Genomic DNA, 27476 nt, shown 5'->3' on the forward strand with positions numbered 1-27476 from the left:
GATAAATGATTGAAATCACCTTATCTCATGTTCTCAATGCCCAAACCTAGTGCACGGGCAATTTGGAAATCACCTATGTCCACTGACCACAAAATCCCTTACTCTTCTCTCTTTGCCTGCAACATGGGGCTTCTGATGGGAACTCCTAGCCTTTCTATGAGGCAAGTCAAGTACCGTCAAAACCCAGACTGGGGCAATCCTGACATCCTGCAATGAGAATGATGAGTTCAGTGCAACTGCTAGAAGAATTCTCCCAGGGCAATATGGGCAAGCAGAGCTGCTTGGGTTTAGGTAGAAAGTTCCCTGTGAAGACCCCCAGTCTAAACTTTTATAGGCAAGGCTTTGTGTTTAAAAAGTATGCTTAATGCCATTACTTCCCAGAGTAAAACTAAATTTCTCTGGTTTCTACTGGTTAGTTTGGCTGTTGTTTCCTTCCCTACTCTCTTTGGCACACAGGAAAAAAAAAAAAGCAGTGATCGCATTCCTTCCCCACTGGAAGGCAGGTTTGGCTAAACTTCCAGTAAGTTAACATCATAAGGTTTAAAATGGGGCTATCTTAAATTCTCCTTTTCCTCACATCCCCCTGCTATTGCGTTTGGTCATTGCTAAGAAACCCTGGTGATCAAATAAGCTTCCTCCCAGTATAGAAATCAGCATCTAGAACTTTTAGCTAACTAAGTAAGATCTGAACAAAGCTGAGCTGATGAGCACACTTCAGGCTGCTTAAAAAGGGCCCATGAGGACTTCTGTCTCACCTAACCTATCCCTGGGCTTGTCACTGGTTTACTCACCTGCGGAAGAAAGTTTGGACGTGGAGTGAGTCGAGGAGGGGGGATAAACTGTGGTACTTTGATGGGCTGAGGAGGTGTTGCCTGAACCTGCTAAAAAATGGGAAAAATAAATAAACCACAGAGGACAATAACTGTTCAATATCAAAGTTAGGCATTCTTACAGTATTTTTAGCATCACTATTCTCTGGGTCAGGCAATATTTTCTAAAAGTTTTCACTGTAGAATTAACCATCTGAATTAACACTGCCTGAAGAAAATTTTTTCCTACCTGCATATTTTACCCTACAAAGTGAACCAACTGCATTTCTGTGTCCTTACACGCCTAATGTACAACACAGCAGCCTCGGTAATCTTAGACAATTTCCTTTGACATTTAAGAACTCTTGCACGTACATATTTTAAAAGTCAAGAATGGATCCAAAGTAAAATCAAACTTGCTGCCTGGCCAAATGAGCTTTCTCCTAATATAAGAGCTTTATCTAGCAGTGAATAGCTTTATTCCTGTAGAGAATTTTCTAACTCTCAGCATTTGGCTGAGATAACTGGTCGCTTCTCTCAAGATTCCTGGTAAGTGCTGAAGCTTCACTTTACTGCTATCTAGTTTAACTCATCACTGGTCATCATTCAAAAGCCACGAAGAGCTCTTAGCTGCAATTTTAAGAAGGGACTTTAAAACCACAATTTGGTTATATTTCCCCCAAGCTTCAGAGAGCATCAATTTCTAAATGGTTTTACCCTAGAATCTCATGAAATGAACAGTTTTTGTTCAAGTAATTCTTCAAGGGATCTTTTTTTCTGATAGACCTTGGGCACGGACACTGTTAATTTGTGAGTTTCTTGAATATTTTTCAAGTGCCTCAGCTTGTTCTAGTACTTCCTTGGTGCAGCCAATTTCAAGGGATAGTGAACTAAAGGAGTTCAGCGGGGAGTTTTCCCCAAATTGGTAATACAGAAGCAGAGAGTGTAAGCACTCAAGTTTCACAGGCAGGTCTGCAAACAGGATGGAGAGAGCTACATAAAACTGTGTGCATGCCACTACGAAGGACATTCCTCCCCAGGTCAAGTCATACTTTGACTGCAGATAATGCGCTGAATGTATTTTGGTCCTTGGTGCCAAGGGACACCTCTACAGTTGTTTGAGCAGAAAGTAGGAATGCCATATTCCCTTGTCAGCCTCAAGGAAAACTTGGTATGGCTGAATGATGGAGACTAAAAAATCCAGCAGGAGCACAAAATGGATACACTCTACAAATGCATATCCTGAACCCTCTCATGTGGGCACACATGAGTAGCAGCTGCTGGCTTACCAGAGTGACTGTGTTTTTTGCCACAATTTGGACAGCCTCTGCCCCAGGCCCAGTGACCTTACTAGACGTCTGGAGGTTGACTGGTGTGTTCTGCACATCAGTGCTGAGCACAGCCTTCTGACTGTTGATGGCGGTCACCATAGCAATGGTAGGTCTCTGGCCCACAACAGAGGCAGGCATGGTCGCAGTTGCTGCTTTCAAGACGAGAGGTAGTGTCTTTGTGGTAATCATAGAAGCTGTAGTTACAGTCTTCTAGGAGACATGGAGAACAGATATTAGGACACTGAAGTGTGATCCCACTAAACAATATGCTACTAATCCCCAGAAGAAAACAAAGCAATGATTCTTATAATCAAGTTTCTCCATATAACATTTCTTTTGTGTACATACAGCACACTTCTTGCTATAGGGAAAGACTGTCTCTAGTCTGTGCCAGAGTTTTCAAATTTAGCTTCAAGTTCATAGTAATAATCACGGACAAATATGGGCACAGGATTTTCAACAATGAATGGGGTGGGTTTACAGATACAGAATATGAGTGTACCTATTTATCTGTTTTTTTATTCTTTGCTTGCTCTCAATTAATTTAAACTCTGTAGAAGTTGCAAATTGATGGGGTATACACCATCTCTATCTTTAATTGCTACAACCTCATCAATATGAAGAAAGCCATCATATAATTCTGGTTATCTGCCTCCTGTCACACAAAATCTGGGATGAAAGGACAGTGTCTTTTCATTCTTTTGAATGTCACCCTAGAGAGGAGGAAGGGAAACTCACATGAGGATTAGCACAATTGTTGCCTCAGAGGCAGTAAATCCCAAACTCTAGATAATAAAACCTATTAACCACCTAGTATAGTAAATACCAGCTCCTGATACCAAAGGGCTGTGAGTCACTAACTACAATCTTTTCTCTGGAGAACTGCTGCAAAGCAATCAAAGATCCAGTGAAACATGACAAAGTGGAAGCAAACACCTGTTTCAAAAAGCCTTATCGATCAGGGGCGCCTGGGTGGCTCAGTTGGTTAAGCATCCGACTCTTGGTTTCGGCTCGGGTGGTGATCTAGGGGTCGGACATTGAGCCCGCTGTCCGGCTCTGTGCTGGACGTGGAGCCTACTAGAGATTCTCTCTCTCCGCCTCCTCCTGCCCTTTCCCCACCGCTTAAAAAAAAAAAAAAAAAAAAAGCCTGATAGTTGAGAGGACGAGCAGAGGTGACAGGACTTGACTGATCCTCCACAAGTGCTTGTGCTCTGCAGCTGTAGTTTCTAGACTTCTAGCTGTAGTTTCCAGAGTAGTTAAAGGGGCAGTTACAAAACAAGAAAATGCAAACAAACTTATTACATGGCACACACACCTAATCTAGTGCCAGTGCTCACTCAAGATCCTAAAGCTCCAAACGTTTCAGAAACATGGAAGTTTATGTGGTCCAACATGCTGGTTCTGGTTTTGATACTACTCCACCTTTTTCTTCTTACTCTATATTGGCACTGTCCAATTTGGTAGCTCCCAGCCACACACAGCATTTAAATTCAAATTAATTAAAACAAAATAAAATTAAAACATCAGTTCCTCAGTCACACTGTCCACATTTCAAGTGTTCAAAAACCACTGGTGGCTAGTGGCTACCAAACTGGACAGCGAAGATTTCCGACACTGCAGAAAGTCTGATTGGACAGCACTGCACAACACCACTGGAAAGGACCCTGCTCTCCCTGAAACAGATCTGGACAAATCCCCTTGTGCATTTCTATTTCAGTGACTGTCAGTACTTGTGTGTTAAGTTGGTTTTTTCCTACGTGTCTGAAACACAGATAAACATCATCTAATCTTTTAATATCTTTATTTTCTTTCAATGAAAACAATTAGTGATCTGGCCTCATCTATCCCATCGCAGCCTATAAGCAATCCTTATTAATGGTTGTAATTAAAATCACCCAAATCTTTGTTTCCTCTCTCTAATCAGCAACACAGGCATGTCTCATTCTCCTCGGTCAGTGCCTCCTCAACTGTGAAGTGGGAGTAAAAGGGGAACGCTGGTATTTATTCTGGGGGAGGGGGAGGCAGGTCATCTACTATCTATCCATGATGAAAACCAAATAAAAGCTAAATGCTGTTTATCATTAGAAATATTACAGTAGTGTAGCAGAAAGGACTCACTTTACATTACCAGCTATTTGTAATCACTGTTTTTAACCCAGTGTGATATTAGCCCTTTCTTTCAGTTTAAGACATTAAAATACAAAGACCTTTTCAAATGGTGAGCAAATCACACCAGATGGCATTCAATCTTGGTGCCAACACAGGTTATGGAAGTAAAGGCTCTAATCAGCAGAACTCACTGACATGGATTTTAAAAACAATTGTGCATGCTGTTACTGCTTTGAAAGAGGTCATGTACTTTTGTTTGAAACATCCTTGGTTCAGGTAAATCACTATCAATATTCTGAGTCGCCCTGAAGTGATTATTCTAAAAAAAGTCAGTAAAACCTCAAACTCACCTGAATTATATACGTACCATTAACTGCAACACTTAAAAAACCCTGAAACCTAACAAGTTTGTTGACATCTTAGGTTAGCATTTTATTCTACTTTATAGATATTTAGTTGTGGCTAATTTCACAACATGTATTCTAGCACCTATATAATTCTCTGTATATATAGGCACAAGGCATAGTACTATAGTTAACTGAAGAAAACTTTTTGAAAAAGACATCAAGTAACTACTTATTTACAGCAGGTATCGACACAGGTATTGCTTAAATCTTTACCTCTGGTCTGGTGCTTATGCTATTCTAAGAGCTTGGGAATATAAACCAAACTCTTGGGAGTGTTAGAGTTTAGAGACAATCTAGAATTTTGAAATCCAAACCTAATGACAACCTCTGACCTATTTGGCAGGAAGAAGAGAAGACACAGGAGAGGGAAGGTATCCAACAACAAAGAAAATTATTTTTCTGGAAGCTATGATTAGTCCCTGGTTGATGTTGTCCAATTGTGATTGGCTCCAAGACAAGAGAGCAGTTTCCCCACAGTGTCATGAAGAGGTTCTTTAATTTTGACAAAATCTAAACTACACCAACTAGAAATTAATGCAGAAATACATGGCAAGAAGCACTAAAAGCAAACTCTTTTTTTTTCTGCCAAGTTATTATTGTTGTTTACCTGCAGAGCATGAGGTGTGATTTAAAACAGACTCCAATGAACAAATCAGAACCTACAGCGATTATTATTATGGGTTCTAGTGAACTTCCATATCTATTTTAGACTATTTTCATTTAATTTTGAATGGCAGATAACTGCTGCGCACCCACATGACTACACATAGAACCACCCCACTCCTCTTTTTGTCCACTAGGGTTTATTTTCTATTTGGTTTTATTAACTGTATGCTTCTTTACATTTGTATTATATCATTAAAAAGGACAGGATTGTGAGTACAACTTGAAGGGTATACCTTCTTCTAGTCCTTCATTTTTTTTCCTATAAATTGAAAAAATTTCATAATCTACCTACAAGGATGAATTTGAGTTAACTAAGTAAAGGGGACTGGTCCCCCCACTTCCTATGCCTTGGTCCCTGCTAGCCACCTGACTTCAAATAAAAAACTTTCTCTTCCACCTCCTGTTTGACCATGGCGATTGCTACTTAATAGTTATTCCTTTCTGAACTTAGATATTTAATATATGCCATATACAACTTCCCATTTGTCCCTGACCTCATGGACCTTTAATGACTCCCACTGACTGCCCAAAACTCCAACGGTTCTGCCATGCATTGGAGGGCTTCTACAAGCTAGCTTCTTTCTGCCTCTGGCTTTATCTCCCTCTCCAGTATTGCCCAGAATCCACACTACAGCCACATCAGTCTCTTTGCTATTCCTAGGACACACATTTAGTTTTGTGACTCCATACTTTAGTTCACACAGTTCTCTACATGTGATGCTCTTCCCCTCTGCTCTATCACTAAAATCTCACTGATCTGTCCACATCCTGCTCAAGTGTCACCTCATTCATGAAGCACCTCTGATCCCTCTAGTTAAAATTACTCTGTCCTCTGGCCTTTTCACAGCTCTTCACCGGTACTTTCATTTTATTCTTCTTTGTTGCCAGTTTACATTTTCCTCTTCTTCTCTAAATTTTTAAAATTCTGTCTTATTTGTGAATCTACCCTCTTCACTGCCTAGCACAGTATTTGCATATAATAGAGACCCAATAAATATTTACAGAATGAATGAAAATGATAATATACCAGATTTGAGGCAGGGACCATAACTACCTCTTTGTATACCAGAATCTAACACACCAAGAACACCCAATAAATACTGATTGACAGTTTACCGTAAAGACAGAAATCAAAAACTTAGAGGGTTTTTTGGCTTTTAAAATTAACAGAATAGTATAAAACAAGCTAAGCTAAATCAATTAAATATATCAGGTGGGCTACCAGGTGGAGAGGTGCCACACAACACCGTTTGGGGGATGGCCCTTCGCCTCTTACCATCATTCACCTTCCCAAAGTAGGACAGAACTCAGATTACTAGGGAAGGAAGAGGTATTACAAGTATTATATAAGTATTTCCTCTGATTTGTGGGACACGGAATGTTACTTGAACAGAAAGTTTCCATGGGTTAAGAGAGAAAACTCGTACATAGCAGGAAACAATGAATTCTATCACACTCCTTCCCCGTAAACACTTTCTGATCAAACTGTCCTTTGCAAAGAGAACAAACGAATCAACTCCAGCAAAAGTAATCTTATGATAAGCAATCCTTCAGAAGAAATACGAGTCCTGGTCAGGGGGTTTTAAAAGTCAGTTTGAATGCTTAATTTTCAAAGATCCTAGGAGTGGAGATTATGGTAAAATTTATGCTCCAGCTATCTGACTTACAACAGGAATTACTCTTTTTCCTACTTTGGCATTTTATATAATGTTGGCATTTCTTTTTTTGGTATTGTCTGGCAGTACAGAAGAGCAGCAAAGGGACAGACTTTCTTCACCAGAACATCTGGGTTCAAACCTCGGCTCTACCACACATGCTACCTGTACAATTTTTGATAATTACTTAATCTCGCTGTGCCTTAGTTTTCTTTTCTAAAAAACAGAATAATAATAATAATACCACCTTCCTTATTAGCGTTGGGGTAAGGACTGTGTATGTTATATGTAAAGCGCTCAGGAGAATAGCAGTATACAGTAACTGTGACTGTCAACTATCTTTAGTAATCTTTAGTATTTTTTACAAGTACTGTATTCTTCACTTGAAAAATGTTCTGTATGAATGAGCCCAATGTCCACAAACAGTGAATAATCAAGTAAACTATAATCTTTTTCTCTATGTATATAGTGAAGACCTAGTGTTGGTGCGTAAAGGATGCCCATGCTTGAGTTTCAGAAGATCCCAACGTCCTTGAAGTCATGTGCAAAAATGAGTTTTACCAGGTGTGAATGTGTATTATTCTGGGGAGAGGATCCACAGCCTTCACCAAAGTCTTATAGGGCTTGTGATCCCTAAGAATCAGGAACCACTGCTCAACCATCCCATTTTAAAAGGTATGCCCACATTAAAGGCAGGTGTGTGGAGATCACGCCTGAATAGTTTTCTTGTGTGTGTGTGTTCCAATAACATTTGATTTATAGATGTTGAAATTGGACTTTCATATAATTTTCATACAAAATAATACAAATACTATGAAATATTTTTAACCATTCAAAATGTCAAAAACATTTTCATTGGATAGTTTTCTTAACTGAACGTTATTCCCAAATATGTCCTTTTTGTGTATCTTGCCTTCCTACCCTTATATGCTAGTTTAAGTGCCCCTTTCAGCAAAAACATCTGCACAGCCATACCAAGTTAGAATGATATTAAGCCTCCAGTTCCTAGTTCTAGTTTGAACCTGTAGCTTCCGTTTCAGATTTCCTTCAATATATGAGAACAAATTCATATGCTCTGAATAATGGAAACATATCACCCTTCTTCTGAATGCCTTTCTACCTGTTTCCAAGGGTCCCGCTCCTGGAATATCTCCACACCTAACTGCTAAGAGTTCCAGCAAAACAATTCCAGAGAAGGCAGAGTCACACAGACTTTTGGAACAAGTGCAAAGAGATACTTCCAGAAATTCAAAATATGACCTTAGTTCTGTTCTAACACAGAGAAGTCATTTTTTCTTTGTCACTGTCTACCTTTCCCCTCTTCTTTGGACAGGTGGGAAATCATTTAATTTTTGCTCCTCAGTAGTATCATTTCCTTCTGCCAATGAATTTCCAGGGATTTTTACCCCAGTGTATAGTATAAAAAAGTAACCGGAGTAACTTTTGTCTAGTGCTGGCTGAGCTTTAGCATGGTCTGAAACAGGCCCCAGCTCTACATGACCGACACTAAACCGGCCTACGGCAAGAGGCCTGCAGGGCCCCCTCCGCACTTTTACCTGTGAAGCGGTCAGGCTGGGAGAGGGTGCAGCTGGCTGGGCGTGGTGGTGGTGGTGCTGCTGCTGCTGCTGGAGCTGCTGGAGTGGCTGTTGCTGTGCTGTTTGCAGTTTGTTTTCAGATTGTGGCAATGGCTGTATTTGGAACTTGTCCGGTTGTTCCTGCTTTACTATCAGGTTCTTCCGCAGCTGTTCAACTACCCTTTTCTACCCCATGAAGACAAAAAGAAAGAACGTCTATCAGAGCATTGTTCTATCGGCTCTGTGAAATGGGCAACTATACCTCTGACATCTTTCCATAACCAGCTTCATCTAAAACTTGTGACATCTAAAACCGACAGATGCAACACATGAGGAGAAACCAAGAGCATAAGACACACTTCATGTACCAAGGGAAACTGAGCCACACAGAGAAGAAAAGATAATGGAGATCACATAGCAGAGCTCAGATTTCAGCTCCATTATTAGCTTGGTGTGCTCGGCTGGAAGGGTAATATAGCGTAGCTGTGAGGACGTGACTCTGGAGACATAGATTTCAGTTTTGCTACTTACCAGCTCTCTGATGTTCGGCAAGTTACTTAACCTATCTGTGTCTCAATTTCCTGTTCTGTAAAATGAGGTGATTAACAATACCCTTAGGGTTCTAATGAGTACCAAACAAGCTGCTGGATGTAAAGTACTCACAACTGTGCCTGGCGCATTGTTGGTCGTTTTACTTTTTCTATCTGATAACACAGACACTGGCCATATTAATTTTTGTTATTCACACAAACATCATTTATCAGTTTCATACATTAAACAGACTTTTAAAAAAGATTTTATTTATTTATTTAACAGAGTGAGAGAGAGAGAGAGAGAGAAAGAGAGAGCAAGAGAGGGAACACAAGCAGGGGGAGTGGGAGAGGGAGAAGCAGGCTTCCCGCCAAGCAGGGAGCCTGATGTAGGGCTCAATCCCAGGACCCTGGAACCACGATGTGAGCCAAAGGCAGTCACTTAACCAACTGAGCCACCCAGGAGCCCCTAAACAGACTTTTAAACAGAGAAACCTTGATCTCAGAAATATGTCATACAAACAATACTCGTTCTGAATTACTCAAATGTGTAACTCATGAGCAGGACCTCTTTGCTGGGATAAGATTTGCAGAAACATGTACATCTGTTTAGGCAGAGGAGGGATTTAGTTACATGGGATAAAAATATAAAAACTAAAGTTTCTTGAATATTCTAGCTCTTATTCAAATCCAAGAAAAATGCGTATTTGGATACTTTCTTACTATAATATATTTCAACAGAATGTAAGCTCCAGGGGCACCTGGGTGGCTCAGTCGTTAAGCATCTGCCTTCAGCTCAGGTCATGATCCCAGGGTCCTGGGATCGAGCCCCGCATCAGGCTCCCTGCTCAGCGGGAAGCCTGCTTCTCCCTCTCCTGCTCCCCCTGCTTGTGTTCCCTCTCTCACTGTCTCTCTCTGTCAAATAAATAAATAAAATCTTAAAAAAAAAAAAAGAATGTAAGCTCCATGAGGGCAAGGACCTATTTTGTCCACAATTATACTCAGGGCTAGAAGTATGTAGCTAAGTAAATGTCTCTTCACATTATGTGTAAAGTGATGGGGACCAGAGACTAGCAAATGACTCAGAGAACATGTCATATAAAACCATTTGGGGCCAGACTTGGGCTGCCTCTCTTGGTCTAATGGCTGGAAGCAAGTATAAGCAGTACTCCTCATATATTTTCAAGTGAGTTCACCAGCTGAGGTTTGTTATTTCTGATAAAAATAGACTGCCATGTTCTAATACAGATCATGAATGAAGAAAAAGAAGTAAATGAAAATCTTTAAATAAAGGGTTAAGTGAAACCATATGGCCAGGTTGATTTCAACCCCCCCTTATGATTCTAACCAACTTCACTGCACATATCCTCTAAAGAACCCAAACTTGTAAGGTTACTTGCTTAACATGTTTGAACATTAAAATATTTATAAAATGGATTTTTAAAAACTTTAAGTCAATACGAAATATATCATTTAGAGAATTAATATTTTTATTGATTCTTTTTAGGCAATGAAAATATCCTATAAAGGCGAATGGGGCAGGGGGAAGTCTGCTAAACTTTATACTCCACTAGCACTGCCTCTTTGAATAGTTAAATTTTACAAAGAAAAGAAAAAAAGGATGCAGAGTCCAAAGTCTTTGCAGAAACAATTTGTAGAATACTAAAAAAATGCAGATTAATAAAAATATCAAATTCTTATAAAAAATTAACTTCCCAGTCTTCAAAACCCTATTTCTCAAGTATAAAAAGATAGAGTAATTGAACTCACACAGTCTGGTGTGATGGCAGTGGTGCCACAGATAAGTTTGAGGATCGTGTCACTGGTAGATGTTTTTGCTTGGTGACTTCAGAACAGTAAGACATTTAACAATTAAATCACTATTTTAAAAAATATTTTATTTATTTGAGAGAGAGAATGAGATACAGCATGAGATGGGGGAGGGTCAGAGGGAGAAGCAGACTTCCTGCTCAGCAGGGAGCCCGATGTGGGACTTGATCCCGGGACTCCAGGATCATGACCTGAGCCGAAGGCAGTCGCTTAACCAACTGAGCCACCCAGGCGCCCTAAATCACTATTTAGAGTTGCTTTCAGTTCTCCTCCCTGAGATACAACCAGCACTAAACAAACAATAGTAACAAACTAGCTGGAGTGTAGCATCAGCAGCCCAAGAAAGGGACTCCAAGAACCTCTACAAAAAACCCAGCTCAAATCAGGGGGAGCAGAGAAACCATGAGGAAATAATAGAACACAAATGTGACACCTGCCAAAAAATAAACTTTGAACAAAAACAGCACAGGAAACGAAATAATTACTCTACCAGGCACAAAAGGAAAAGGTTTTATTTTCCTCTACAGCCATCCCTGGGAAATACAGCGTGCTCTCCTACTTAGTGCCTAACTGGGGTAAACTAGAAGCAAGAGACAAAGCCTGGAACCCACTCCCAGCGTCGTGTACAACAGAAGGGAACAGTAGGGGAAAGAACGAGGAAGGGATGCAGGCTAGAGTACTCTGTAGCCATATGGCTAGAACAAGGTGACGACCAATCAGAACCAGAATCAGCAAAGTGGGAGTCAGTGAGTCACACTGCATTCACAACTGTTCCTCCCCCAGGGCCTGAAACAAAGCCTGTGGAACCTGTGGGGAGGCACGCGGATCAAAATACTTGCAAACCTGCATTAGTCTTTGAGAGAAGAAAAAAAAAAAGCAAAGAGAAGAAAGCTGTGCAGATGGGACAGGGTCAGATCATATGAGCTGGGTAAAATTTTCTTTGAAAGAAGGCTCTGGTATGTTTCCGAGTGCCGCTCAGAAATGCATTGCCCCTGCCCTCCTTGTGTGTTCCCATTAGAAGAATGCCAAGCTTGTAGATGTGCAAGTCTATGAAATTTTTTTAAAAAAATCAAGGTCTGAGGGAAGCGCTGATGCCTCTGTCACTTAAATATCTATCACTGTGTCTTGAAAACAAATATGTGAAGTTAGGGGAGCTCTGCAGTGGAGGCACACCTTAGGCATACAGAAACCCTGTACATTCTTTTAAGGGCAGGCTGATAAAGGAGTTGCCGTGTGCTTTTCAGTTGGTTTTCTTAAGTTCCACAGCCCAGTCTTGTTCTAGAGAGCTTAGTCCCCAAGCTCCGGCAAACACACCATTCACTTTAACCCCAGCAGGAGCCCGATCTGGATCAGTACCAGTTATGCACAGCAGTAAGAGAATATAGCTATCAAATTTCATAAATTTTAGCTATGTGCTATCAAACAAAGTTCTTAAGTATCCTCTCACTTCCACAGGAAGTGAGCCTATACTTTTTATTATTATGTGTTTTAAACAAAGAAATCATGGGCGCCTGGGTGGCTCAGTTGGTTAAGTGACTGCCTTCGGCTCAGGTCATGATCCTGGAGTCCCGGGATCGAGTCCCGCATCGGGCTCCCTGCTCAGCAGGGAGTCTGCTTCTCCCTCGGACCCTCCCCCCTCTCATGCTCTCTCTATCTCATTCTCCCTCTCAAATAAATAAATAAAATCTTAAAAAAAAAACTTTTAAACAAAGAAATCATGACTTCTGCTGGCCATTAATGAAGGTTTATACAAAGTAAACAATTTGGTATTTTCACTGTTATTCACATATAAAGGAGACCTTGAAATGTTGCTAATTATCTTGGAACATTAACCTGAAGCTTTGAGAAAACGCTAAGTGTCACAAAGTGGCCATTTGTCACTGACTAATAAGTTAATGAAATTTCAAAAGAAAAGGGGGCAGGGAGAGAAGGAGATGAGAAAGGAAGAGCTGTAGAGAATGAAGGCAGAAGGGAGGGAGAAAAAGCCAGTCATCTTTCATCTATCATCTTTCCTTAATATGTTTTCTGTAACAACAGGCCAATGGGCCTGGTGTCCGGAATGGCTAGTACCGCCCCCTCCAATCAATCCATCTGTCAGCTGTCAGGAACTACTCCATAAACCCAGCATGTAAGTCCAAGCCTCAGATTCCCTTGACATTCACACATCACTAGGTTTTATCAGGGCTTGTTCAGGCAAAAGAGTTCACAGAGCCTACTGTAACACTTCAAGTCACAGTTTCTGAGACAGGTAGTCACGGTGATCAATATTGTGACATTCAGCGATACTATCAACATGTTCACACGACAGCAAGACAGATCCCAAAGAAAAATACAGAAGTTTATAGGTACGACTCAACAGAAAATCGGGTTCATTTTTCAGCTATGTACGTCAATCATTCCAAGTTCCGGAGAGATGGCAAGACACCCCCCGCCCCAACCAAGGCACCACTTTATTTCCATCAAATTCTCACAGAGATTTTAAAAAGCTTCTCTCAAAAGGAGCTCTAGGTACCAGGCCCTGCCCTCCATAATTGCATGTCAGCGATTCACCTAGTCACTCAACTTGTTGGTGTTTCATTCTGCATTATCTGTTTTATGTCAATTATGATAGGGCAGCACTCACTCAGACATCTTCTTACAAGATACTGCCTTAAAAATTCATTTTTTAAGATTTTTCATACATGAATCAGTCATACAATCTGGAAATAGAACCTGCACCCTTCATACCAGAGACCAAAAGAGACTTGTAACTTTTCACAAATCCAGAAAGTCAAGAACAAACCTTACCTATCCTTCCTACCAAAATGCAGTGAAAAAATTTTCCAGGTCTTCAGACTCACCAATTGCTCAAATGAAACAAGCGACACTAAATTGTGGTGCACAGAAAAACTAATATGGAGAAATTCACATTTGTGGAAGTCAAAATGAAAAAAAAAAAACCAACTTTCTACTCTCTGAAGTTCAACCACTGCATTTATAAGTAATACCAATATTCATCAACACTGAAGACACAGGAAGGAGACAGGATAACAATCTTCAGAATGCTACTACATAATTATCCTTTAAAGAACAGGGTATATGTTACTGACATAAATTCGTGACAAAATTAAAGGAATTAAAAGGAAATAGAAAACTGAGTGAATATTCTACCATTTTATGAACAAGAACACAAAGAAAAGGCAATATATTCAAAATCTGCCCCTTGCTAATGCAGTAAATAAAATTCAAAGAAAGAACATGCACTGAAGTTATTAGAGAGAATGTTCTAGGGGAGACACGCAGGACAGAATTTTGACAGAGAGGAAGGAGGAGGAATATTGGCAGCAGCAGATATAAAAATATACTTAGCTGAAAATAACTGCATTTTATTTGTTTTGCAAGGAACAAGGAAAGTTTTCCCCAAACTCTCCGATACTCAGTTTCAGGGTTAGAATTAGACAGATTCTAACCTATAAAACCTTTTAAAAAGGGATATGCCCTTCTGTTTGACAGAAGCAGTATCTACAACCACCTCATCTTATACACAGAACTGTTTATGCTGTCTACTAAAGAGGATCTGCTTGATCTTAGAGAGCTGGGAACACTGATGCTTATTTTAGAGCTCTGGAAAGTGTCATGGAATTTGTACAGTACAATATAAATGAATTAAGGACAGCAGTTGGAATTACCAGAGTTTTTTTTTTAATGAAGTTCAAAATTCTCCACATGGATGCTTAACAGATGGTGGAGAATACACATGTCATGGTACTGATTAGACTTTGGCTTACTTTTTTAATTAAAAAAATATTTGTTGGGGTTTACTCTTCCTTCAACACACACACACACACACACACACACACACACACACACACACACACAATGATATTTAAATCAATAGGTTTCACATCCTATCTCCACAGGAAATTAGAACTTTTATTCATACCAATGGGATTTATATTCCATGTCTATAGGGGATTAGACCCTTTATCTGATAGCCTGATTGAAATGCAGTTTACATTTTTCTTACTTAGTTCATTCATGCTCTAACAGATAAACTCCACCCTTCCTTATGCATGACTATGAAAGACTGCTAAGATTGCCGTAATCAGATGCTGCCTAAACCTAGGGACCCTTCTAAGAACCTGGGAACTGCCTTTATTTGCATCCAACAAGAAAGAGTGTAGCTGTTGTACTCAAGAGAGATGTGTCCCCTGGAGCACTTCAGTTCTCCAGGATGTTAACATACCTGGATGTGAGGGCAAAATAGTATAAACATAGACACAGACTAAAAAAAGAGCACTGCATGCTGGGGATGGTGGTTGTAAGATACTTCTCTACAATAAAGACAAAGGAAGGCAAAATCAGAACCCATTTGGCTTACAATTAAGTTCTCTGTGTTTCTTTGAAGCACTAAGCTATACTGTCCTGCCTATTTCAGAAACATATTGAGGATCAACTGCATTAACGGTGGGGAGTGCTTTAGAAAATTGTTGAGGGCAATGTGAAAATAAGGGATGATAACCAATGAATAATACAATTTGTCTAGTAGGAATTTTTAACTGACAGCAACAGCTACTTAAATGTGACTTCTACTTCCAATGTCAATTATATTTCAATCACTTGATTTTTAACATCTAGTCAAATATTTGTGTGTTAGTTTTTTTAATGGTAATCACCAAAAAAAAAAGTACATGATTAAGAAAGAGAATGCTATCTGTTGCCTTTTCATCTCAAAAATCAAACACATTAGAGAATATTTCCCTGTACAGAAATCTAAGTGTGGCCCAGATTTCTTATACCTCTATAGCGGTTCAGGGCCATATTCTGAATGCATAAAATAGATGTCCAATTTAAATGTAACCTGACCCAGCAAACACCCTAGATATAGTAATGAGAACAGCAGAAACAAACATAAGAACCATTTATAATCTGCACAATTTAGCTGCTTGCTAATATAAAAAAGTACCTGAATCTTTGTGTTTATACCACAATGAGATACGACAGGGAGGCTATTAATTTGTAAATTAAGCTCCAGTTCATCAAAATGCATGCCCCTCTGTAACTATCTGTTACAGACCTGCACACACCATGAGCTTGTCATTCATCATTCCATGGCTCTATTCTACAACTTAAAAGGCAGCATTGCCTTGTTAATGTCAGAGTTGTCCCATCCACTATAGAAATTCTCTTTGCTCTGTCCTGAAGCTGCTGTGGTTGGTTTTCCTCAGTAAAGAATTATGATTGGAGGTTGCTGTGCAGGAGCTGTCCCTGGCAAGTTGGATATGAAAATACAATTTAAGCACAAGTAATGATCCTAAAACAGGAGGAGGGACAAGGGGGAACAAAACCAAAAACCTCTATCATTTTGTGGGACACTGCTCAGATAAAAGATGGTTTTGCCTACTCCCAAGCCCTGGGTATAATGAGAAATGTAGGAAGACAGAATAAGATGCTGGAAGAGGTTAATCTAATAGATAACCAAATTCTATGCAGAATACATGTACGAGGACATGAATCAATCATGTCTAAAGGAGAGGATCTTTTAACAATCCTTAATTCTGCAGTTTTATCTTAAAAGAGAGAAAAAGGGGCGCCTGGGTGGCTCAGATGGTTAAGCGTCTGCCTTCGGCTCAGGTCATGATCCCAGGGTCCTGGGATCGAGTCCCGCATCGGGCTCCCTGCTCCTTGGGAGCCTGCTTCTCCCTCTGCTTCTCTCTCTCTCTGCTCCTCTGTCTCTCATGAATAAATAACTAAAATCTTAAAAAAAAAAAAAAAAAAAAAAAGAGAGAAAAAGACAACAGTATTAGAACGATATACTCTGTCAGGCAGGATACATCAAGTAGAAAATATTCTATGATGAGGGCGCCTGGGTGGCTCAGTTGGTTAAGCGACTGCCTTCGGCTCAGGTCATGATCCTGGAGTCCCGGGGTCGAGTCCCGCATCGGGCTCCCTGCTCAGCGGGGTGTCTGCTTCTCCCTCTGACCCTCTTCCCTCTCGTGCTCTCTATCTTTCATTCTCCCTCTCTCGAATAAATAAAAATAAAATCTTTAAAAAAAAAAAGAAAATATTCTATGATGAAATGCAGTATTTTCCTTGCATGTGAAAAAAAGTAAGTCTTACAAATCACTGTAAACACTGACATTTTGAATTGGGAAGTATCTTTTTTTTAAGATTTTCATTTATTTATTTGACAGAGAGAGACACAGCGAGAGAGGGAGCACAAGCAGGGGGAGTGGGAGAGGGAAAAGAAGGCTTCCCGCAGAGCAGGGAACCCGATGCGGGGCTCAATCCTAGGACCCCAGGATCATGACCTGAGCTGAAGGCAGATGCTTAACGACTGAGCCACCCAGGCTCCCCTGAATTGGGAAGTATCTTAACAAAGGTACATCCTGAACACTCTTGATGTTTAAAACATAACTGTTATCATCTGCCATAACAGCATAAACACATAGATTTTAAAAAGATTCCAAAGCTACCGAATGAGAGTCTCTTAATTTCACAAAGTATTTGCTATTTTAGTAGTTTAATTTATCACCAAATATTTGTTACAATCACTTAAAGAGAAAAATGAACAGTGTTACAAATTTGCTTTCTGACAAGACCCCACATAAAACAACACAGAGGAAGCAATTCCATCACCTATGTAGGCTGCCAAGATGAGAGATGGTTAACTTCAAGGGACTGGATCTTCCAAGACACGTGACAAAAGATGATTTGCACTACTCTGTGTTTAGTCTGAGTTTTCTGCATCAGAGACAGAAGAAACTTGAACTCATCTTTCAGAATTTTAGAGAGGGTTTGCTTTTTTGTTTTAACTTGTCAGTACTAGAAATTTTATTAAAGAGAGCTAAAGATTCAGCAATATAGAAAAAAAGCATGTATCACCTCCTAATGAATAAAAAGCATTTGGTTAAAAATTTAAGTATTTTATTAAGTCTTAAGTGTGAAGTAAAATATTTTTCACAGGCTATGAAAACCACTAAACCCAATCCACGAGGCTCTATATGAATATTTAGTTTTCACACACACACACACACACACACACACGTACACGCACACACACTCCAAGCTTTAGAAAAGATGGCATGGCTGCAGTAAAAATGATTTGTTGCTTTTTTCAGCATACTTCTTTGTACTAAAGGTAGAGCCGCTTTTTACCTCTACTGTTCTCCAGTTTCCATATCCAACAAAATTATTGAGGTGCAGGGTCAGAAGAGAGGACACTGTACTGAACGTAAGATCAGTCCCTTGATTTTTAAAATTAGACTTTATTTTTTAGAGCAGCTTTAAATTCATAGTAAAGTTGAGTGGAGAGTACAGATAATCCCCAGATACCCTCTGCACTCCCTCCCTCCTTATCAACATCCTCATCAGAACAGTACATTTGTTAAAACTGATAAACCTACACTGACACCTCATTATCACCCAAAATCCATAGTTTACACTAGGATTCACTCCCCAAGTTGTACATTCTATGAGTTTTGACCAATGTATAATGACATATGTCCACCATTATAGTATATGGAATAGTTTCATTGCCCTAAAACCCCTCTGTGCTCTATTCATCCCTCCCTCCCACCAACCCCTGGCAACCACTGACCATTTTACTGTCTCCATAATTTTGCCTTCTCCAGAACGTCATATAGTTGAAATCATGTAGCAGGGAGCCTTTTCAGATTGGTTTCTTTCACTTAGTAATATGCATCTAAAGTTTCTCCTTGTCTTTTCATGGCTTGATAAGCTCATTCTTTTAAGCACTGAGTAATACTCCATTGTTTGGATGGACCATAGCAGTTTCTTGACTTTTAGATACAGTCTAATGTGGCACTGGTGATTTCTAAATGGTTACAACAGAAACAACAATCTTATCAGATAGATATTGCCTGCCAGGTAGGACACACTGAGGCTCTAGAGCATCTACATGACTTGACCTAAGTCTCAAGCCAGGGGTAGAGTCAGACTTAATTAACACTTCTAGTTCCTCGTATCTAATTCCATACCCACCCCCTTCCCCCCACCCCAATTCTTTTACTTGCTGGTAAGGACTAGGAGCCCTCACATCTATATACTACATAATATAATAAGCCACAAAAGCACCTCATAAAAAATCATATATATATATATCTTATATATATCCCCCCACTTTTAGGAAAAATGAGTAGAGAGGCAATATTATGCAGCAAAAATAATACAAAGGGTCAAAAAAATCTGGGTCCTGGTCTCATATTTGTCACTAAGTCACATTTGTGACCTTGGGTAAGTTATTTACCTATTCTTGGGCTCAGCTTCTCTCAGTCTCCAACATTCTCTTCTGCTTAAAATTCTATGAATCTCTGAATGGCAACAGTACAATTTCTTGATCTATACTTTTTATATAGTGCTGTACATAGAAAACTAATGCTCAAAATGATGATCTCGACACACTACAAAGAAGCTAAATTATTAAAAAATGTTTCATTCTGGGATTGCAAACTCACAGGCAGGTAATGTACATGAATGAAGCAGGCCAGCTATGAGATAATAAGGAGTGATAGGGACTAAGGTCAACTCGAGAGGGAGGGCCCTCCCTGTCTGAAGGCACTAATGTAAGAACTGCTTTTAACACTGCGAGGCAAACAAAATCTCTCTGCTGGTTAGATTAAGCCCAGGGGCTACCAGTCTTCAATCCCTAGACAATAATTATATACAGTGAACTGTAGTTACCAGCAGAGAAATCAGCCATTACTTAGAAAAATTTTCAACAATAGGAGGGGAGTCAAAAAGGATTTCAGATAACCAGAAAATTAAAATGACTTTCTGGTTAATTAAAATTTACCACTGTAAAAGGGCTGGGATGTGACTTCCGTGGGAAAAGGTGCAGACATAAAAAGCAAGTAATCAATGGGCACTAAGAAGAATATGGTTAAGATAAAATATCTAAAGAAAGAAGAGAGACAAACAACTACACACAAAATACAGAAGAATGAAAAAATTAATAATAATGTGTCCCAGAAATGTGCTGACTTTATCAAAATAGCTTGAAGTACCTCACAGATAATTTACCCCCCTCCCCATCACATCACCCCACCATAAGAATGAACTGGAATCAGTTTATCTACCACTGAACTGTGGCTGTCTCTAGGGCTGGAGAAAGCAGCTGCTTAAACAGCCGCATTGTAGATGAAAACTGCCTTGTTGAAGCTGTCCAGGGAATTAAAGTAAGCAAAATATGATCATCAGACTTGGAACCCAACTAGAACACTAGAAACATCTCCTGCCATTTAACTGGTTCTCATTTTTGAGTACTGAGACTTCAAAATCATTTAATTTACATAATTAAGAAAAAAGGAATTCATGTTACGAACATATGGATTATTTAATAAATTTTCAAGAATTCTACTTTCTAAGCGAACCCTAGATGAAAAATGATGGTACCACTTTCTACAACTTTCCTAATGGTGTGATATTTTTAGCTTAAGTAATCATTCATACATGTACGCAGTACTTTACACTTGTAAATTTTCATACCCTCTTAGCAAATAAGATTTTTACAACCGTGTAGGGTGGATTAGAGCAAGAGTCATTGATTCAGACAGGGAAACTGAGGCATCTGCTGACCAATGGCCAACCAGAAGTTACACAGTTACCTAATAGTAAAATAGGCACTAGAATATGGAAACCTTATCCTCTGGAAAGTAGTTTGAATGAAGCTCTGTTCACTGAACAAAGAGCTGGAGCTCATTTGTCTGAGCCAACACTTCTGGGGCTGACAGGAGGTTGGGTGATATCCAAGTGGACTGACTGAATGTAGAATATACTGGTGTGGGGAGATGAGCCAAGGGGGAGAGATGTCCTTTGCTGGACATCAGTCTCTAGATACAGTAAACTGCCAGGAAACAATGACAGGCTGTTGAAAGCCAAGGAAGTAAGCTGTGCAACAAACTGAAGGGGCCGAGCAGGAGAGAAGCCAGAGGATGCAGTCAGGGTTGGAAATGTGACAGCCAGAGGTGAGGCATGGACAGCTCAAGAGATCAGTCTGGAGCAAATCACACTATGCCCACTCTGAGGAACGTTTCCTATAAACTGCTCTGAGCACTTGGAAGGGCTGGGAATGTTCTGAAAAGGGATGGGGCAGTGCTGGATGACTTGCTCCAAAATGCCAGAGACAGTATTTCTGTCATCAAAGATACTCTCTCTGGCAGCTGAGCAGGGATACACACTGAAGCCAAACCAACGAGAACGATATGCGTCTTCATCTATGGAGCGTGATGGACAATGTTAAGATTCTATTGCTAACCTTCTACCTCAAGCCAAAACTTGAATTCTGGAACAATGACTTCAATTTAATAAATGGAATGGATGCTGGCAGCATTTAAACTGGTAAAATGTTGGATTCCAGCGGGTTTTTAAAGGAGTATATCACAGCAAACTTTACATATCAGCCACTAATACAAAGCTGATTTAAAATTTTTACTTACTAAAAGATTTATCTTACTGCCATAAAAACCATACAGCGATTTTGCTTTTAAAAATAGAACACAGATGATCAAAACCCATATGCAAAGGGGCTGGGGAAATAACATTATAAACCACACAGAGATGTTTTAAAATCAGCCTCCCCACTTCCAGAGGGGCTACGAGGAATCCTGGCTGCTCCTCCCCAACCCATCATGCGAGACCAGGGCTCCGTCAGTAAGACTGCTGGGCAAGTGACACAGCCATCATTCTGCCAAGTCTCCACAGGCCTGATGGATGTGATGCTGCCTTTACTTATCTTGGTAGGCAGCACAGCCTTGCCAAGAGTGGCTGTGTTTCAGACTTGGTAAGAACAAGGTGTTGGGGGTTTGCTGTTGTTGCATGGTTCTGCAACACCTTATTTCAACTCTATGCTGAGCTGGCAAAAGCACTAAATCAACCCAGCCCCGCAGCAGGACGACTTTGCAACATTCACTGGCAATGTGACACACTAGTAACACAGATTTGTCTAGTCATCACACCCTTTGAATGTCTCCTTGCTCCTTCTCCGTCCTTGTCTCTCCCAGCTGCAATTTTCCTTACTAAATATTTCCTGTGATATTTTCAACTGAAGGACATAAGGATCGAACTCCATCTTGAGCCTGCAGAAATGTGTGTAATCTTTATGCTACTTGTAGATCACGGGAGGAAGACCTGTCAGGTGGTACTTGAGCTTCCTACAGCCTACCTCTGTCTAGGTGCTGCGAATGAGGAGAGGTGACTGTTTCCATCCTCTTTAAAAGAACCCAGTTGATTTAAGGATGGCTGTGAGGGCAGGTAAGATGGACCTTCTTGGAGAAAGCAAGGATATTTGTCGTCTGATGGATTCAGTGGAATGGACCTACTCGTGTGCAGGCTGTCAGTCCTGCCACTAATCAGAGGGGAGAAAGCATATTTAGGAAAAGAAAATGGAACAAACTGACTGGAAAAGAAGAAGTGACATGGAAGTACAATGTTTAACACGCAGCTTTTCTTGGTGGTTGAAGGTGCTCCTTTCCCAACCGAGACACCCTGTAACAGGAAGGAATCATTCCTACGCAGGGGTGCATACCTATACTTCACAGGGTGTTTGTTTGTGTGACAGTTATACTGTCATAATTTTAGATAGTTAAACCTCTGCTCCAGGGTTTATAAAAGATCAGAGCACTTGTCACTCTTGGTGCAGGTAGAGTGAGATAGAGTGGTTGAGCAGTTCATTTTTCTTTATAATTACACTCCATTAACCTTCCACATGAGCGCTCCCCTGTGCTTTCATACCAGCAGCACCAACTGGCTGCATTTGATAAGGCTCTACGGAGTCTGCAAGACCAGCACATGCAACAAAAGGAACACTTTAGTACTGCAGACTTAAGCAGAAGCTCAATGCAGCCCACAGCCCCTTACTGGCACACATACTCAGCTCAATTATACATGTGTTGACAAAAACAAACCGAAAACGTAAAGCTTGCAACGAGCAAACAGATGATGGGAACTTATTTAAACCAGAAGTGATCTGAAAATCTTCTGATAATCTTTATAATACTAAAACCCCAAATTTATTATTATTTTTCTAACCTTTGATAATGTGGAATCCTGTAAGGAATGTACTCAGAATACTAAAGCTTATAGGGTGAGACAATTACTGGGTGATCTATATCACAATTAGATCACACTGGTGTCTACGAGCTGCATGTTGTGAAGGTAATTTACATGCTTAAGTATTTCTCCTTACCTGTCTCTCAGTAACTCATTTAAAAAAACAATAGTTAAGAACTAGCACTAAGTCTATCCCTATCCTTCCTGACAGTGGCCACATAAATGATTTCCCTTTTTGAGAGAAAAAGAGACCTATTCCATCAATAATGCATTCTCCCGGAGTTTTTAATGCAGCACCCGGAACACTACTTTCCATACGCACAAAGGTAGATTAGTGCTTTTTCTACCCTGAGCAAAGGCTAGGTGTTGCATGCTTGAGCAGATAAAACGAAAGCCAACTTGGGAAGTAGGTGCTGGCACAATTAATCTTGACTAGGATCCCAATTATTTGGGAAACAAAAGGTAGCTATATTTATACCTCTGCCTTAACTAATGGCATTCACAGTCCTCACACATCTCAGAATAAGGTTTCTGCCATGCTAGTTTGTGTTTCTGGGTGCATCTCCTAACCACAGTGACCCAAGGAAGGTCAACAGGTATCCTGACAACGCCACTCACTGCTACCTCACTTTCTCTGGCAAATGTACATACTGAAGATGTTGGTCTATGACAAGTGTAACCTGACAATCAGAGAATTAAAGCATAGGAACTCAAGTGGTACAGTATTTCCTTTGGCAAATGTTGTATTTAAAACACTGTTCTAGAGCTATAAAACCACAGCAAAATCTTGTTTTTGAAAATTAATGAGATGCTTAGTACTTCTGAAAGTGTTTGGCAGAGAAATGATTGTTTACATTTACATTTTGAAGATGGATGATTAGATCTGGGAATTCTACTATACTCTTCCTTTTTTCTATGCCTTATGTATGAAACTGAAGATTTTTTCCATTAATATTTTTCTTTTGTTTAATACCATTACAAACTTACATTACTGTGTGTTTTTATCATACTTTCCACCACAGTATCCTTTTTAAAAATGCTTTTCTTAACCCAAATATCAGATCTGGGCTCCAACTAAATAGCTCATAATTCTTTAAAAGCCAATACCAATGATAAAATTTTAATATTTTCTTGCTGCACGTTACATGCTGAAGCATTCAGCATAATGATGTTGAATGACTATGTGCCAAGAGATAAAAACCAACCTATGCCTAAGGAAGCAGCTCCTGAAAATGTTGGTTTTTCAATGTCCAGATCTGGGTGACAATCAGATTTCTCCTCTACCTAATCATGCATATTTTTCATTTCCCAGTGAATAGAATTTCATTCACTAAGTATTTGTTCTTCAGTTTTAAGAGTGGTAGACAAATTAAAATTCCACTCTCTATAACCATGTTAAGAATCAGCAAAAGCCAATCTACCTGCTCAGGATCTGTCGCTCTGACTCATTGTTGAGCCATCTGTTTATGTGTGCTGCTTGTCTCACGGTGCAAATCAACCTGCTGCTGGGCAGACCTGCCTCACGCTGCAAACTCATTCTGCAGTTTCAACCTCCCTCACCAGCAATAGGTCCTCTTATCGGAATTTAAACTACCACTTCAATCAACTAGAGTCAGACCTTATTCTACTGCTCTTGTACAAAAAAATGATACACCACAGGCCCACGTGCAAACAGGTCATCTCTGAACGCTGGGATTGTGAGGAAGGTGGCAGCATATTTCTGCTCCTATCAAAACATTTTAGTACCATCAGCAGCAATCAGCCTGCTACTCTGGAATATACATGTACTACTGTGGCGAGAGGCTAAAAAGATTACTGAATCCCAGAGGACAAGGGCATAAACTGTAAATACAAACCATTCTGGCCTTCCTTGTTTTAAAGACCGGCAACTTATTCATAGATGGGTTTCCATCTGTGTGATTAGCACACAAATTTAAAGCAGCATTAGAAAAGGTTCTTGGAACATCCTCTGAAATTTGCTTCCTGTTTTGCATGTACTTTGCTAATCACTCTCTCATCTTAGATTTGAAAGGATGTTAAGGCCATGAACAGGATGGAGAGCAGTATAAGGTTTGAAGACAATATTTATTGAACATACCTACAGAGTATATAGTGTTGTGTTAGCTGTTGTGGTTATAACATTAAAAGGTTAAATTCTTTAAGAGGTTTATATAGCTATTTCAGGAAACAGAAGATACATACGCAAAAGAACTATAACATTTCTTATGGAGTACTAATAAGCAAAATTATTGGAAGATTTTTTAAAAATATGTAAACAGAGAGCAAGCAATAGAGAAAGTGAAGCCACATATAGAGGATAAGATCAAACCCAGGAGAGTACATTTTGAGCAATGCTAAATCCAAGGAAATTTTGGGGGGAGAAAAACAATTAAAAATAGGCTATCAATAATAATTAAAAATTATTACTTTGGAGAAATGGAGTAAGGCAAATTTAGATGCCAGTGATTGATTGCAGGTCCCTTTATATTAAGATAAACAAACATGTACCCGGGGCGCCTGCGTGGCTCAGTCATTAAGCATCTGCCTTCAGCTCAGGTCATGATCCCAGGGTCCTGGGATCAAGCCCCACGTCGGGCTCCCTGCTCCGCGGGAAGCCTGCTTCTCCCTCTCCCACTCCCCCTGCTTGTGTTCCCTCTCTCACTGTGTCTCTGTCAAATAAATAAATAAAATATTTAAAAAAATAAAATGTAACATTAAAAAAAATTCCCCTCTGTCAAATAAAATCTTAAAAAAAAAAATTAAAACAAACAAACAAATATGTACCCAATGAAAGACATATATGTACTTCCACTGGGCTTTCTTCTTTACACTTAAGAAGACTGCTCTTTGAGAATCGAATGTAGAATTAACCTATCTTGTTCCTAACACATGTACTTGAAAAAATGCATGTCTATTTTTAGAAAGGAAATTTTAAAATCTATCTGTAGAGGACTTGAAAAAGATATAATTTAAAAGGAGTTGAAGAGCTTCTAGACTGGTGTTTAGAGGAGGAAGAACTGTGCAGAAATACCTAAAAACACAGGTCAGAAGAAAGCAAATATTACGCTGCTTATTAGCAACCAAAGCACAGGGATGAGAGAGAGACTGATACCTACATGAGACTTTCTGTCTCTTAGTGGGTGAGAAATTCATCACATTGCATTTTGCTCAAGGCCCTACTGTCTCCACTGTACACAAACATCTTAACTTTTCTCCTGAGGATGAGTCATAGTCGTGGTGAACAGAAATGCTTGTCCTGTTCCTCTGTGCTAAGGCAAAGTCACAACCTCCTGCAAGGCTGGTGGAAATATGACATTTACTATACAACCAGCAACATCGCTAGTCTTTTTTTTTAAACAGATACTGATAAATGGAAATAGCGATCAAGGGAAGATTCTAATTTTTATTTTTTTTTAATTTTATTTATTTATTCATGAGAGACAGAGGGAGAGAGAGAGAGAAGCAGAAGGAGAAGCAGGCTCCCAAGGAGGAGGGAGCCCGATGCGGGACTCGACCCCAGGACCCTGGGATCATGACCTGAGCCGAAGGCAGACGCTTAACCATCTGAGCCACCCAGGCGCCCAAGATTCTAATTTTTAAGTTGACTGTAAAGTTGAGGTTAGCATGTTAACCCTCTCAATTGCTTGATACTTGCAAAAAACCAAAAACAAACCAAAAAACAAACCGCACCATCAAATCATAAGCAAAGACAGCAGACTTTAAAGAAGAAAGCAACATGTTTAGTGAGAAGAAACTGCTACCTCATTTCCCACACTTTGCTGTGAAAACAAATTATTCACTTCTACACTATATGCCAAGGAATATAGTGTTACTTGGAAACTGCATTCTCTTACCTTTAGATGGGACAGCAGCGAAACCCTACCTTTACTTATACTCTACTAGGAGTTGCTGAGTCTCTCTCATCAATATATGAGGATACTCATAGCAATTCCTTTTTTTAAAGATTTTATTTATTTATTTTAGAGCTAAAGAGAGAGAGAAAGAGAGAGAGAGAGAGAGCAGGGGGAGGAACAGAGGGCTAGGGACAAACAGATCCCACACTGAGCACTGAGCCTGATGTGGGGCTCGATCCCACAACCCCGAGATTGTGACCCAAGCCAAAATCAAGAGTTGGACACTCAAATGACTGAGCCACCCAGGTGCCCCAAGAATACTCATATAACTTCTGAATTCACTGCTACAAATGACTATTAGTTGAGATGTGGGACTAAAGAAAGTACGCAATTACCAGAAACTAAGCTAACAGTCAAACTGTAGATGTTAAGGATTTTAATGTTTTCCTTTTGAAAACTACTAGTAGACTTAAAACTGACCAAAAACTTATCCAGTGCAACTGTCTAGTTATTTTAATCCAACCCTTCTGAAACACTCCTACTAGGATATAAGCTTGTATGTCAGTTTGTCATTATTTGTTGCACAAAGATCACTATTTGTGTCATTTTCTAAATTCAAAACCTATGTTAAAATAAGAATTTCACACTCTAAACTCTGAGTAA

General features: G+C 39.8%; 1 protein-coding gene across 12 annotated transcripts in view; it reads right to left on the reverse strand.

Annotated features, from left to right (window-relative positions):
- Positions 1-27476, reverse strand: part of PHF21A (PHD finger protein 21A) — a 191625-nt gene that overhangs the window by 42162 nt on the left and 121987 nt on the right. For 8 of the 12 annotated variants that reach the window (XM_027578105.1, XM_027578104.1, XM_027578113.1 and 5 more), the window contains 3 exons: positions 8534-8737; positions 2099-2350; positions 792-881 (listed from right to left, as the gene is read on the reverse strand). In XM_027578105.1, the coding sequence (XP_027433906.1) occupies positions 792-881; positions 2099-2350; positions 8534-8737 (546 nt within the window). The remainder of the gene's footprint in view (positions 1-791; positions 882-2098; positions 2351-8533; positions 8738-27476) is intronic. The other 4 variants (XM_027578111.1, XM_027578115.1, XM_027578112.1 and 1 more) reach the window with 2 other exon arrangements.

The sequence above is a fragment of the Zalophus californianus genome, chromosome 11 (genome assembly GCF_009762305.2).
Source record: "Zalophus californianus isolate mZalCal1 chromosome 11, mZalCal1.pri.v2, whole genome shotgun sequence".
NCBI lineage: Eukaryota > Metazoa > Chordata > Mammalia > Carnivora > Otariidae > Zalophus > Zalophus californianus.